Here is a 14183-nt window from a genome sequence, read left to right as displayed (position 1 = left end):
GACAGCAGGAGTTAACTGGGGAAGCAGGAGTGGAGTCCGGTTCAGCTGATGGGATCGGGGCTGATACCGATTTGCGGTTAAACCCCTTTGGGGTTGCAATTGACCTTTCAGTCCCGAAAAGGCTTCTTCCAGTCCTAGTCCCTCTACAAGTTCCAGTCTCGCCGCCTCAGAGGCAGGTTGTCTAGTAAAACACCGCTCTGCTACCAGGGGGATTTTAATAAAAACATCACGAGCAACAAAGAATTGTTTACATCTGATAGAAAAATGTGAAAATCTTCCCTGGCTTGTAATAATAATCATCATCAATTAATTCATTAATAATACTGCCAGAAGCAAGAACGAACTTGCCCTGGGGTGAGCTGTCTTCAGCTCGTCACAAGGGGCAGAAAAACACCTCACAAAGCAACGCTGAAAGGGTCTAACAAAGTCATTGCCAGTCCTGGAGATGGCAGAGGGAGCGGGGCTGCTGCCAAAGGGTTAATTGGGGGGAAGGGTGAGGGTCTTAAAGGATATGGCTCGGGGGAGGGGGGGAAATCCATATTGCTTTTAATAAAGGACCTAATGGGGAGGGAGGGGGTTACAAAGTCTAAGGTCCCTGCAGCTGCGTTGCAAAGTCAATAGTGAAGAGGGCCAGAACGAATCGAGTGTGTCATACCCATTAAATTGTTCCCTGCTCTTCCGCCCTGCACAGATCCCCATATTCATCCCCTAATTGCATTAATGTCATGTGTTTGATTTTCTATTTTTTAATCATAAAAAAGTTTTTTTATGCAAAAGATCTGACCTTCCCCCCCCCCCTCCGCGCGCGCTCCCCTCCTTCGTTGGCCCCCTCCCCTCCACTGTCATCATCTACATATTAATTGTGGGAGAGGTCTCGGGTTTTGTATGTGTGTGGGGGGAAAACTGTTGAGAAGAGTCTCTTTGGACTGTAGATAGCTTGGAGGGTGAGACAGAGAGTGAGTGTGAGAGAGAGAGAGAGGGAGGAAAGGGGGGGCAGATCCCTTTCGCGCTGCAAGATCTTGAGGAGGCTTTGGAGATCTGGTCAGCTTTCAAGAACATCTGAATCCTCTTAGAGTTCCCTGGCCCAGCTGTGAGTGTGCATGTGAGACAGAGAGCGAGAGAGGGAGAGGGAGAGAGGCAGGCTCCTGGTGCCCCTCCAAGCGCATTAAAGACACTCGGGCCTTTTAATTTTAGGAATGAATGCTGATACTTGTGTTTCTTATTGTGATCCGGCTGCCATGGATTCCTACTACAACGCAGCCTCCCAGAGCACAGAGGGCTCCTCGCCTTTTAGGGCATTTCAAGCAAGTGACAAGTTCAGCCCTACTTTCCTGGCCAGCAAAGGACAAGGCTTTGGTGACAACAGCAGTAAGTGCCGGAGCCGCTATAGCCAGCAGGAATGCCAGTCCCTGGATGGCAGCGGGCAGGCTCCCAGCTCTGCTGGGGCACAAGGCTCCTTTAACAAATACCAGCAGCCGCAGCATCTGTACATGCAGCGAGGCCCCTGCAAAACTCCCCCGGAGAGCAACCTCAAGCTGCAGGAGACCAGCAGCCACAACGGAGCCCTGCAGGTCTCCTGCTACGGTGAGTCCTGTGCGCACGGCTCCGGTAGGGGTGTGTTTGCTGCTGAACGTGGCTGGGGCGGGGGAAAGGGAGGTGGGAAGAGGGGCGCGCAGATAAACTGAAGTGCCAGGAAAAGGGAAGAACGTAAAACAGAGAAAGCAGGGCGCCTTTGGTGGACAGGGGCCACATGCTTGGGACCCGCTTCTCCCTCAGCGTGTGCTCTGTCCCTAGTCTGGCGAAAGCCCTGCTGGAGACAAGGGGGATCCGTGCCAGAGTAAGGACTGCGGGATCGGGCCTGTTTCTGTCGGAGAGAGGTCAATAGGTTCGGTGTCGTACCGGTGTCTTTCCAGCATGACCTTTGAGCAGTAACCCAACGCGAGCCGTTCCCCTGATACCATGCACTCTTTTGCCGGATTCGGGATCCCGTCTTCCAGTGCCGAAGAGACCAAATAACGGGAGAGGATGGAAGAAAACAACCGCATCCTCTCCCCTACAAATGCACATGCTCCCAGGAAAAGAGTGGGGTGGGATGCATAAAAGCTCCCCCCTACCCGTTTTCCTGAGGTTGCTCTGAAATTGCCCGGTAATGTCGGGGGGTGGGGGGATATGCGCGTTTTGAAACAAAGCAACCACATGCCCTTGGGAGAAACAATGGGTTTTATTCTGTTTTTTTTATTTCGCATAGAATGACTTAAGTCATGTACAGACTCGCATCCCTCGATTGTAATTTTATTGTTGTTGCTCTTATTATTATTATTATTAATTTTATTATAAAATCAATGCCTCTTTGTGTTTCCAAACACAGCCGTGTTCCAAACAACTGTATTTTCTATGACAGCAGCTTATTTCCTTTCGGCCTGCTGCAATGTAGTGTTATAATTTCTCTAGATCTGATGCACACCTAGAGATTGCTATTCTGCCATTACAAATGAAAGAAAATCCGTAACTGTGTTCTTAAAAAAGACAAGTTTTAGTTAATCCCTACTCAAAATATTCCCTAAAGTGGCCTTCTGTTTAAATGTGAATGCTGAGAGAAATCTGCTCTCCCCATCACTGGGTTATCTTTACTATTCGCCTCCACCCCCGTTGATTTCTGCCCTGCGTTTGAATCATCAAAGGTAACACACTTGCATCCTCTTCATTTCATTAGTGGCAATTAAGATATCTCCCCGCATTGGCGCTAACCTGAATAGAAATAAACCGGATTTATTCTCATTATCTTTCAGGGGATGTACTTAAAATGACAAACATTTGTTTAGGCGTTTCCGTTCTACGTGGAGGTTAAAAACAATCCTCTTCTTCTGGTTAAGGGAAAGTGAAAATAAAAATCTATCTTTCTCGCTATCTGTCTTCCCTGTTTCTACACAAATGCTGGTTAATTAACTCCACCAGTCTGCATTCACTGCAGTCTGAATTCACTGCTATTTCAAAACCAAGTCTCAGTGAAAGTTCATTTTTTCCACTGTTCCATCAATCAAAAGTTACCCAAAGCAGCCCTAGACCGGGAACAAACTAGAGGAATAAAGAGAAAGCAAAACACGAGCGATGCCAGTCAAAGTGAGCAATGGAGAAGTATTACAAAAGGGAAATCAGAAGTGCAAGGGAAAGCTAAGTCTTCTGCAGCTCCTGCTTTTCCACAGTGCAACAGCGGTGTGCTGGGGTTACTTCTCATCCGTCCTTCTTTAGTTCCATTTTCTTTGAACCCTGGTTTGGATTATGTCTGAGCTTCTCCAATTGCTTTTATTTTATTATTTACTTTCTCTCCATGCACCTCCCTTCCCCCTTTCCAGACTTGAAACAAGTCAAAGGCACCTACCTTCCCTCCCCCCCCCCCCCCACTACCCCTCCTAAACATCTCCTGAAGGCTTGGAGTGTTTGCTGACTATAGGAAAAGCTGGAAGGGACGGGGCCTGGGGTTACATTAACAAGCCATCCATCACTCGTGCTGCAAGGAGCCGGCCTGGGCAGCCCCTCTCAAAGGGGTGCAGCGGAGCAAGATGCTTTGAAATATGTGTACGGCCAATCTTCAGCCGTATTGTACCCCGCCCTGTAAGCTTCATTTATTTCCCCGAATGACAGCTGACTCCAGAGACATAGATCGAACCAGAGACTCCTAACGTCCCATGGGGAAAGGTCTCCCTTGTCCCAGTAACTTGAAAGCTCCTTGCCTTTTGCAAAGGAGTTCCCCACCTTTGGTGAAGTGCAGGGCAAATCTGTACGCTGTGCACCCCCAAATGGCGCAGGCACCGCGCGCAGTGTAGGGAGAAAGGCAGCTAGGCAAGGGAGCTCTGATCCACAGGCTGCTAACCCCATCTATAATGAAAAAGCCAGACAGCACAACATGTAATCGCTGTAAAAAAAAAAAAAAAGACAGCAGCCCTTTAGAATGCTCCGAAGAAGCCCCTCTCCTCGCCTGCCAAGGGTCTGGCCTTGCGAGCTCCAGTCCCTAACTTTCCCATTCTGGATGGGAGGAATCTGGGACCTTCCTTCCCAGAAACGACCCCGCGCAGAAGAAACCAAAGTGATTTAGATTCATTTCCCCGATAACTGAAATTAAGCTACCAGCGCCCCAGACTTCACACCCAAACATTTTTCTTCAGGGGCTTTTGATGACACAGCGCCGTGAGAGGGGAGAATTCCCCCAAAAATGCTGCAGGGAAATGGGCAGTGGAGTTGCCTGGATTTTGTACGCTATGGCTTGTAGCACGAGTTCTTCCCCCCATCGCATAAGGCCAGGTCTGGAAACTCATCGTGGCTGAACTTTCTGAAGGAAACAGTACAGGGCAAATCCTTTGTGTCCATGTGGAATAGAGACAATGGGGACTATGTCTATTCTTCTTTACACTGCTCAGTGGAGCTACTCCAGACATGCAGCGGTGTAACCGAGATCAGCGTCTGGCCCTGGGTCACTTCATGGGCGGGAAGAAAGATTTAGTGCATAATGGGGGGGGGTTGCACGAGTCTGAAAAAGAAATACAGCTACAGCTTCCCCCATTCGGTGTGATTTCAAAGGCTGTTTCCAAATTCCCCACACCCCAGCGCTTTAAATTCCATTGCGGGGTTCTGTAACTCCGCGCACCACGAGGGGAACCCCAAGAGGGAAGGCGCCGTGTCAGAGACCGACACCGTGAGTTACAGCGCGGATGAAGCGTAATGCGTATGATGCCGAGCACTCCGAGTTACCTGATACAGAGTTGTAACCGCCACATGCTCACCTGGAACGGTACATGTCATTACCCTCAACCTTTCTGCCACTCATTTCCCAATACACCTCCCTGCGAATTTCAGGACGATAAATCAGAAGGCGCTGGGGGAGGGTGGGAAGTGTCTCTCGTTATACTCCCCAAACATATGCCATCGGTATGTTTTAAATAACGACTTTCATTATATTGGACTCCACTAAATAAGTCTCTGGGCCTTTAACATAGATTGTAAACTCTTTGGGTCTATCTGCATGATTTCTGGGGCAATGGACGTGGACGGCGCTGCATAAATCATTACTGAGTAATTAGCAGTGAATAAATAGTATTTGAGGCCATTCCTCAGAGGTGCCTGATTTCTCTGAAAACTCTCTGCTAACTGGATTTCTTTTTTTTAGGTTGAAAAATCCAGGGCAACATCTTAGCATACGATGACCCATTACAAGGCTGTATAGAACCAAATGAATGTATCACCCACATTAGTGCCACCAGGATTCTGCATGCCTATCGATTACATATTTAGGCGTTCGTATATTTATTTGCTATTAAGCAACATTCCCAATTGACTAGTGGTACCATGGAACCCCTAACCGGTTTAAAATATGGTGTGGTGTGGTGTGGCTCAGAATACATGGCAATGCAATAAAAGCCACCTGGGTCTGTGAGGAGAATTAACACTACGAATAATAATGGCTAATGATTAAAATAGTTTCTGGTTAACAGTAAATATCCACTGTAAGATTTGGACGGATTGCTGCATAGAGGGAAGGGTGGCACGCCAGACTCATAGAATTTCTTCTTTTCTAAAATTAAATGAAAAGTTTTGAGCTGTGTGAGTTTATGGGGTTCTGTATCTGGAATTTAAAGGGAGGGTTAACCCTTCCTTTGCGGGTTGCACCATGCCAGAGATAGCATTCCTGCTGCACAAGCAGCGAAGAGGAGGGGGTGGGAGAGAAGCGAGAATCTGCTGGGCCTCCTGCTCAGGAGACCGGGCCAGGGCGAGCTTCCCAGAGAGCCCGCGCTGTGTTGTTCGGAATCATTCCCCCACCGCTGTATTGAGTCGGCACTCGCATGCATGCCGCTGTACCCCGGAATGATTTGTATACATTGGAAATTAGCATAATTGCAATAATGAATAATCGCTCTCTTGTATTTCTGGTTAACCGAGGCTTGCAGTTTTGCCAAACCCCAGTCAGCGTTGTCTTTTTACTAATCTCGGGCTTTCGGAGTCCAGTCACTCTAGGCTGAGTTTAGCTCCAGAATCCATTGCCCTGTTAATAGGGGCATAAATCTGCGGCGGGGAGAAATGTACCAATGAGCAGAGCAGGCGACTGCCTGATATGAGGGGACCACATCTGTACTCAGTATTCAAGAGGTGGGTTTACCATGGGTTTATATAAGGGCAATAAAATATTCTCCGTCTCATTAAAAGAGGGATAGAGAATAGGACGGAGAATATCTTATTGCCCCTAATATAAATCCATGGTATGCCCACATCTTGAATACTGCCTACAGATGTGGTCCCCTCATCTCAGAAAAGATATACTGGCATTAGAAAAGGTTCAGAAAAGGGCAACTAAAATGATTCGGGGTTTGGAACAGGTCCAATATGAGGAGAGATTAAAGAGGCTAGGACTTTTCAGCTTGGAAAAGGGGAGACTAAGGAGGGATGTGAGGGAGGTATATAAAATCATGAGTGGTGTGGATAAAGTGAATAAGGAAAAGTTATTTACTTGTTCCTATAATATAAGAACTAGGGGCCACCAAATGAAATTAATGAGTAGCAGGTTTAAAACAAATAAAAGGAAGTTCTTCTTCACTCAGTGCACAGTCAACCTGTGGAACTCCTTGCCTGAGGAGGTTATGAAGGCTCGGACTATAACAGGGTTTAAAAGAGAACTGGATAAATTAATGCAGGTTAAATCCATTACTGGCTATTAGCCAGGATGGATAAGGAATGGTGTTCCTAGCCTCTGTTTGTCAGAGGGTGGAGATGGATGGCAGGAGAGAGCTCACTTGATCATTACCTGTTAGGTTCACTCCCTCTGGGGCACCTGGCATTGGCCACTGTCCGAAGACAGGATACTGGGCTAGATGGACCTTTGGTCTGACCCAGTATGGCCATTCTTATGTTCTTATGTCCTTTGGGGCAGCTGTTTCTATCTCTGTGTCAGCTCCTTCCTAGCTAGGCTAATCCCAAACCGTGACACTATCTATGCTGCCTGCGCCTGATTCTATCCTCCAGGGCATCCGTTTTGGACTGGCGTTGCCCACTGGCCTCACCGGAGTTACTCCTCATTTACCCTGGTCTGAGGGGAGATTCGGACCCTGGTGCCATTGAGGGGTCACAGTTCAGGTGAGGATGAAACACACTTGTGGAAAGAGACTTATGCCAAAGGGGGGGAAAGGGCTGATTCTAGCGGGTTCCAGAATCTGGGCGCCTTTGCCATGGAAGGATCCCTGTTCCCGCAGCTGGGCCAGAGCGCACCTTGCTCCGAACGGTGTCTGCTGGAGCTCGGGCTGCGTGGGGTGCTGCCGCACCCCCTGGCTTGAAGTGGGTTCCAGGGTTCTACCCAGGGTTCCCAGTTTAGTTCAATGGCTCTCAGCAGCCCAAAGATACACATCGTCCCAGCCGCCGGTGATGTGGGCCGTATCCGATCCCAGGCCGGGCTGAGGGCTTCAATTTAGAGATGGGGCTGCGAGAAGCCTTCATTTGGGTTGTCAAATCGCTGTAATAAGGCATTCCGGCGCACTACGTCGCCCGCTTCCTGCTGGCCCCACGCAGCTTTTCTTCGCTGGGCTGAGCGTGACCAACAAGTGTGGAGAGTTGAAGGTTTGGCGCTAATGGCCTCTGCAAACCAGGAAAAATGCAGTTTTATTTGCTTGTTATTTGTCTCTCCGTTTACTGCCCTGCTGAGTGATCCGTACTGTGTCTCGCTGGTAAGCTGGAGGGAGATCAGTTTAGGAGTGCCGAGAAAGTCTTTCTGGCAGTGCCTGCGCGGGTTTGTTGCACTGGCTTTATTCCCAATTCCCAGCTGAGCCTTTTCCTTGGCCCCTTTATCTCGCGGTACTGCCCTTTCTAACCTCTCCACTTTGCCCCTGCTAATGCCTCTCAGCCGATCCTTTTGGGCCTCCGTGTAGCTTAGTGTATCCCGAATCTGAACAATAAGGTCCCATCTTCCCCCAGAGCCCCCAAATCCCCAGTGAAGCTATGGAGTGTTGGATGAGGCAAAGAATGCACATAGGAGGGGGCCTGGGGTGGCCAGATTTCTCGATTTTATAGAGACATTCCCGATATTTCGGGCTTTTTTTATATGGGCTCCTATTACCCCCCACCCCCTATCCCGATGTTTCACACTTGCTATCTGGTCACCCAAAGGGGGCCAATCGGGAGCCAGGGCCGGCTCAGGCACCAGTGTTCCAAGCAGGTGCTTGGGGTGGTCGGCAGTGTGAACGGGGCAGCAGTGTTTCCGCGGCAGCCACAAATCGGCTGCAGCTTCTCGCTTCAGCCAAATCGGAGGCAGCTTCTCCCTTTTGCCATCTGCGGCGGCAGTTTTTTCCCTCTGCTTGGGGCCAAAAACTGTAGAGCCGGCCCTGCCCAGAGCTCAGTAGCCTTCCTTCCCCCAGGCCTTGTCTTCACTAGAAAACTAGGACGAGATAAAATCCTGATTCTATCCCCGCCGGATGGCAGGACTTGCGCTAGTAAGGGAGGGCCACTGGAGCGAATCCTGCCCACAGGATCGGCCCATAACTCCTCCTCTTTCTGAGTAGCTGTTTTCCTTTGTTAATTTCAACCGGTTTAGCCCTGGTGATTTCCGCTGGGTTTGGCCAGCTTCTTATGACTTCTAAAAATGCTGTCCCCCGCCACCCTCCTCCACCTGCATCAAAAACACGCCAAGCCCCTTAACTCGGCCCTCTGCATTTTTCTGATGATCAGCATCTAAAGAATGGGAATAAAGCGACTGCGGGACTCTGTGCGGGTATCCAACTTTAAACACTGATAAAGTGTTGGCTGGAATGTAATGTCCAGACCTAGAGCTACAGAAACAAAGAAACAAAGATCCCCTGATGGAGAGGGGTTTTAGAGGTATATATTTTTTAATAAACACGTTGTTTTGAAGCTTTAAAAAGCGTGTGGCTGCCCTACGCTACTATCCAGGCCATCTACCGGATAGCAACTGTGAATATAGCTTAAGGAGAGTTATAGTCAAGGTTAATAACGAAGCAACAACAGAAATGCTTCCGGTTCATTTAGGGCGGATTTCGACTGTGGGGTCACTGAGGCGAACGCAAGGTTTTAGTTTGCTTGGTGATATTCATGGGTTTTCCCATTTGGCATTGCGGGCACAACGCCTCCACTAGTCCGAGCTGCGATTTTTGCAAAAGCAAAGGAAATGGGCGAATCACTTCAACGTTGAATTTCCAAATTGTATTTGTTTTCGCTGAAATCAAAGGAGAGTGACTCAGACAGGGCACGCACCAAGGCAGGTCGTGGCAACCAGATTTCGGAGCCTAGAGTCAAAGAACTCCGGTCTGATGTTTGCACAATAGGCCTTTATACACTACTAAGGGAATTGCCGTGCTGTACGCACGCTGAAGGCGTCTCTGTCCCCTGAATGCAGCTGCAGTGCTTCCCTTTTTTTACTGCAGTCAGACTACCAGTTATGGATTACTCCCTACACTGGAACCCGGGGGAAAGCACAGCTTCTATCTTGGGTTCGAGGTGCGGGGGGCGGGACATCAAGTGGTTTATGTATTAAAGTCATCTGAATGTCCGTTTCTTTTACGTAGAGGTGATGTAAATCACCGTTCTTGGAAATACATATTGCTGTCTTGAAATACGGGGGGGTTTGGGAGGGGGTGGGGGAAACCCTTTCGGGGAATGAAAGAGAAATATGCATTGGGATGTTTGCTCAGCGGGTTAGGTGAATGCACACTGTTTTTCCTGGCATAGGAAAATCTTTAGGCATAAGGTTATGCAACTAATGACGATCTATTTTATTTCCGTGCAAATATCAAGCGCAATCTCTAACGCTTTATCCATCAGAGCAGAAAGACTTTGCCATAGGAATGAAGGGATCGCTCCACACGGTTTTTTCTGATATATTTCTAATGCACTTTCTTCGTTTTTATTTTTACGTTTGCAAAATAGCGTCTAAGAATTGTCAAGCATTTTAAAATGTAGAAATAGGAGAAATAACCTGGCTCCAGAATGAGCCTTTCGCTGACGTTGAAGGCTTATAAGATATTTGGGGCCTGCTCCAAAGCCCACTGAAGTCAATGGAAAGGCTCCCATTGACTTTAATGGACTTTGGATCAGGCGCATAATTTGCAAAAATCCCTGTCTTGAAGGTATTCGTTGAGAAGCACTAATCGGCTGTGATCTGGGCAGCCAATCTCCTCTTCTCTGCGCGCTCCAAGCAGGGCTACAGGCTCATGGAGGTGACACGTCGTAGTGGGATTCTCCTGCCATTTGCTCTCTACGTGTGAAGCGGTTTTATTGAGGGAACTATCAGGGCTTCCACATCTGCCTGCGTCAAAATGTGTGTGTTTGGGGGGGGGGGGGTGGGGGAAGAAGACCGGTTAGGGGCTTGTGGTTCACACGTAAAGGGTAAGGGGTCGCCACAGTTTCGATGTGGACATTTTAATGAAGGGGTGGAAATATAAGGACCCCTATAGAGAAATATACCCAAGGAGAGCCCTGCGCATTGCGTGTGGCTAGAGGCGCCGCCACTGTGCTAGCTAAGGAGAGAAGGCTCCTTTTGGTGCATCTCGCCATTTACACTATGTCTAATGATTTCCCGCCAATAAGGCTGCCTTTCTTTTCGGGTTCTCTCTGCCCGGCAAATCCCCCGGTGCAAGGAAGTCGGGGAAGGGGCATCCTGAGAAGTTTCCCCTTCCCTCTGCAATGCCCCTTCTCCTCCTTTGCGTTCAGAGGGACTGGGAGGCTGCTGGCAGCTCCTTTGCAGTGTGGCCACTGGGAGATATTTTTGTTTATTTGTTGCTTGCTATCCCCATCCAGGTGCAGGAGCCGTCCCCGACGCGGAATTACCGGAAGTCTCCATTCGCAATGTGTTTAAAATGCCCCCCCCCCCCCCCGTGTGTGTGTGTGAGTGTGAATGTGAGTTTGTGCGCGCGCGCTTCTGGTGCCTTAGCGCGGCTCCAGGGCGGGTCCCAATTCAGTGAAAGTAAAAGATCCTTCGGATTCAGCAAGGTACAAGGGAGACGCGGGTTGCTCGGAGCGAGCTGGAGGCGAGGAACCGAGGCAACAAGCTGGGCCTGCGGGGTCAGAGATAACGGTGCATGACTAAGCACTGGGTGTTCTTGCCTCTCCCCTGGGGGACCTCTGGTCACCCTTCGCTGGGGAATGTATCATTTATACTTCCCTACCCCTGAACATAAACAACTTCCCCGCCTCCTCTTTCACTTCTCTCGGTGATACTTACTGAAGCATTTAGACAGCCATGGAAATAGGAGTCGAATTAGACTCTGTGCTACCTGGGAAGGGGGGGAGGGGGTGGCTGTGAGGTGACTCGTTGCATATGGTGGACAGGGATCAGAGCTGAGAAAGAGTTTTCAGAGGGGCCAGTGGGGAGAAAGCAGTGCAGTCCCCTCCGTAGTTAATATCCCCCGGCCTCAGTGTGATTCAGACCATCAGCAGGTGGAGTTGAACAACCATCTCTCTCTCCCCTTGGGGAAACGGGCAATTGTACATGTAAACAAACTATCCATTAACAACACAACGCTTTTTTAAAAATGTGGGTCTCCATCCTCCAAGGGACCCGCCTGTTGCGTCGGTCAAAGGCAGCGGAGATGCAGAGAGAAGTTTATTTCAGACCCAATTTTTCTTCCTTTAATCTGCCCCCACACGAGCAATACTAGATTGAAAGTCGTAGAGGGGGAACACACAACGGGAGGGACCCACTGGGGCTGTGTCACCAGGGCAGCGTCTGGCACTGTCTGAAGAGGGGATTACACACACATATCCTGCCCCCATCTCGTTCCCCTCTCCATCTCCCCTCATCTAAAGCCCCTTCCTGCCCCGCAGTACTGCACTGAAGCCAGATGTGACGGGTAGGGATCAGAGGGGAACCCAGGTTCCAGATGTGACTGATAGGGATCAGAGCCGAAGTGGATCTCAGGAGAAAGTCAGACTTTCTCTAGGCCGGGGCTGAATGGGGCCGGTTTTACAGGTCCTGAACTTTCACTCCCCTCCGAAGCTTTGAACTGCGCTCCGCTCCGGACAAGAGTCCTCGCATACAGATCAAAGGGACTCCGGGTATCTACAGCCTGGTGAAGAGCAAGCGGGGGGAGTTGGGGTAGAGGAGTAAATACGTTTTGGAGATACATCACTGGAGTGAAATTAAAGACTACACCAGAGAGCGAGCTGAAGAAGGAAGGAAAGGCGAGAAGAGAAGCCAGGGGGGCTGCGGGAAAAGCAAGCCTAGCACGGAGAGAACGGACGGAAAGAAACCTGGCATGAAAAACAAGCAAAGCCTGAGGAGTGGGGGAAAGGAGACGCTCCCCCGAAAAGCCAGGCAGGGAGCAGGAGCGACGGGCCAGAAGAACAGGAAGGAAGAAGAGAAAGCGGCGAACAGTGACATGAGACAACCCCAGAGGAAGGGAAGCAGGCTGGGGGAAAGGAGGCAGGAACCAAGGGAGCGCAGCAGGCAGACGTGCAGCCGGCCCGTGGGCTCGCCTCTGGCGCAGCTGGCTCCTGTGAGAAGCGGCCTCTTCCCAGGGTTTATAACGCCGGGTTTCTGTGCCAGGTTCGCGGCTTCGGGCTCCCCGGGGTGCAGCTGACGCTGCTTTGGCAATGGCTTTCTCTTTTTTACAATAGGGCCACCAGATCTGCCATTCAACGGCTCCAGCAGCACCCGCACCCCCACCCCCAGGGAGGGGAGGGAGCGGGCGCCAAGAAGTTTGGCTAAACTCTAGGTGTAAGCGGACACTGGAGGTAGCGGAGTCTCCCCCATCTGCGCACACAGACCTGTAGGATTTCCTCAGTGAGCTAATCGAGCAGCGGAGGAGTCGAAGGTATGGCTCGTGCGTGTTCCTGGGTCTTCGCAAGATGATTTATTTGAGTCTGTTTCTAAACCGTTTTGCTTCTCTTGGCTTGGCCGGTAGATCTGGCTTGAGAGTTTTATAGGATTCCTGAACCAAGCTGTTTATAACACTGATGTGTCAACCTCCCTTTTATTTGTATCTTTCTTTTCTAGGCAGGAAGGTTTCCTTTCGCACTAGGGCTGTTTATTTTCAAGTTGTCCTGTGCTGATTGGATTGAACTCTGCTTTATCCACCGCTTTCTGCAAAGGTTTTACCAGCAGCAGCAGGAAGAAAAAAGAGTCTTAAACGTTTATTAGTCTGAATTGTTTTGAAAGCAACACGCTGCAAAACAGATGAAGACGCTGATGGGGAGAGAGAGACTTGGGGATGCTTAACAAATGTGTCTTTTACTAAGGGTTTGATGTAGGAGTCCCATTAACAATATATATTGATGCCAGATAGCACAAATGAGCTCTATGTGTGTGTTATCTGGGGCTGCAGGCTGTTTATTTTGTGCTCCTTTTTGAGTGTACGTTCACTGTGGTTGCATGACTAACTGGCGGGAGTGATTCACTGGCTGCTTTATGGCTGACTGCTCTAAACAAGTTGTGAATCAAAAGAGATTTTTTGGCTTAGGTTTCTAACCTCCCAAGTTAATGCACTCGGAGTTTAAGGGGGAGCTAATGTGGAGACTTCAGTCCCTCAGATCTAAAAGATTTATTCCCTTTCCAAGTTCTGCATGCAAAGCCTTGATGAGTTTCCCTTGTAAGAGGGAGGAGGTGTCTTGGTGGCTCTCAGCCAATGTCTAGTGCTTAAGGAGACCTCCAGCCACATCCTTAGCCACTTAGTTGTCCAAGTGTCTGGCTCTGTTGTCAATTACACATTGAAATCTTTAAAGCCATTGATTATCTTATCAATAACATTGCACTTCTATAGTGGCTTTCATCCATTGAGCTCTAAGCACGTTGCCAACGTGGGAAAGTATCATTATCCCCATTTTACAGTTCGAGAAATTGAGGCACAGAGAAGGAAAGTGACTTGCCCAGGGCTCAACTGTGAGTCAGTGGCAGAATCAGGGATAGAAACTAGATCTCTTGATTGGCAGACACTTATTCAAAGTATTAAATTGTAGCTGATCAGATGTTTTCATGTGCCCTGACCTGTCTATATCTTAAACTGGTTAACTTTGCAAAAGACATTAATGGCCTTAATTTTCAAAAGTGAGTAGTAAATATGGATGACTCAGTTCTGGGGTGTCTAACTTGAGGCACCTGAAAGGGCTCAGACTTTCAGAAAATGCTGAACACAAGCCCTCTGAAAATCAGGTCTCTAAGATGTCCCAGGGTGGGCATTCAAAAAATGAATGCACCCAAA

The 14183-nt window shown here is 49.1% G+C and overlaps 1 protein-coding gene across 1 annotated transcript in view; it reads left to right on the top strand.

Moving 5' to 3' along the window:
- Positions 1-856: 856 nt before the first annotated feature.
- The window catches only part of ALX4 (ALX homeobox 4), a 63810-nt gene continuing 50483 nt past the window's right edge, over positions 857-14183 (top strand). The window contains exon 1 of the mRNA XM_048855228.2: positions 857-1584. Within this exon, the coding sequence (XP_048711185.1) occupies positions 1197-1584 (388 nt within the window). The 5' untranslated portion in view covers positions 857-1196. The remainder of the gene's footprint in view (positions 1585-14183) is intronic.

Source organism: Caretta caretta, chromosome 6 (genome assembly GCF_965140235.1).
Source record: "Caretta caretta isolate rCarCar2 chromosome 6, rCarCar1.hap1, whole genome shotgun sequence".
Taxonomy (NCBI): domain Eukaryota; kingdom Metazoa; phylum Chordata; order Testudines; family Cheloniidae; genus Caretta; species Caretta caretta.
The sequence above is the reverse complement of the archived record's forward strand: the minus strand, read 5'-3'. Positions and strand labels throughout refer to the sequence as shown.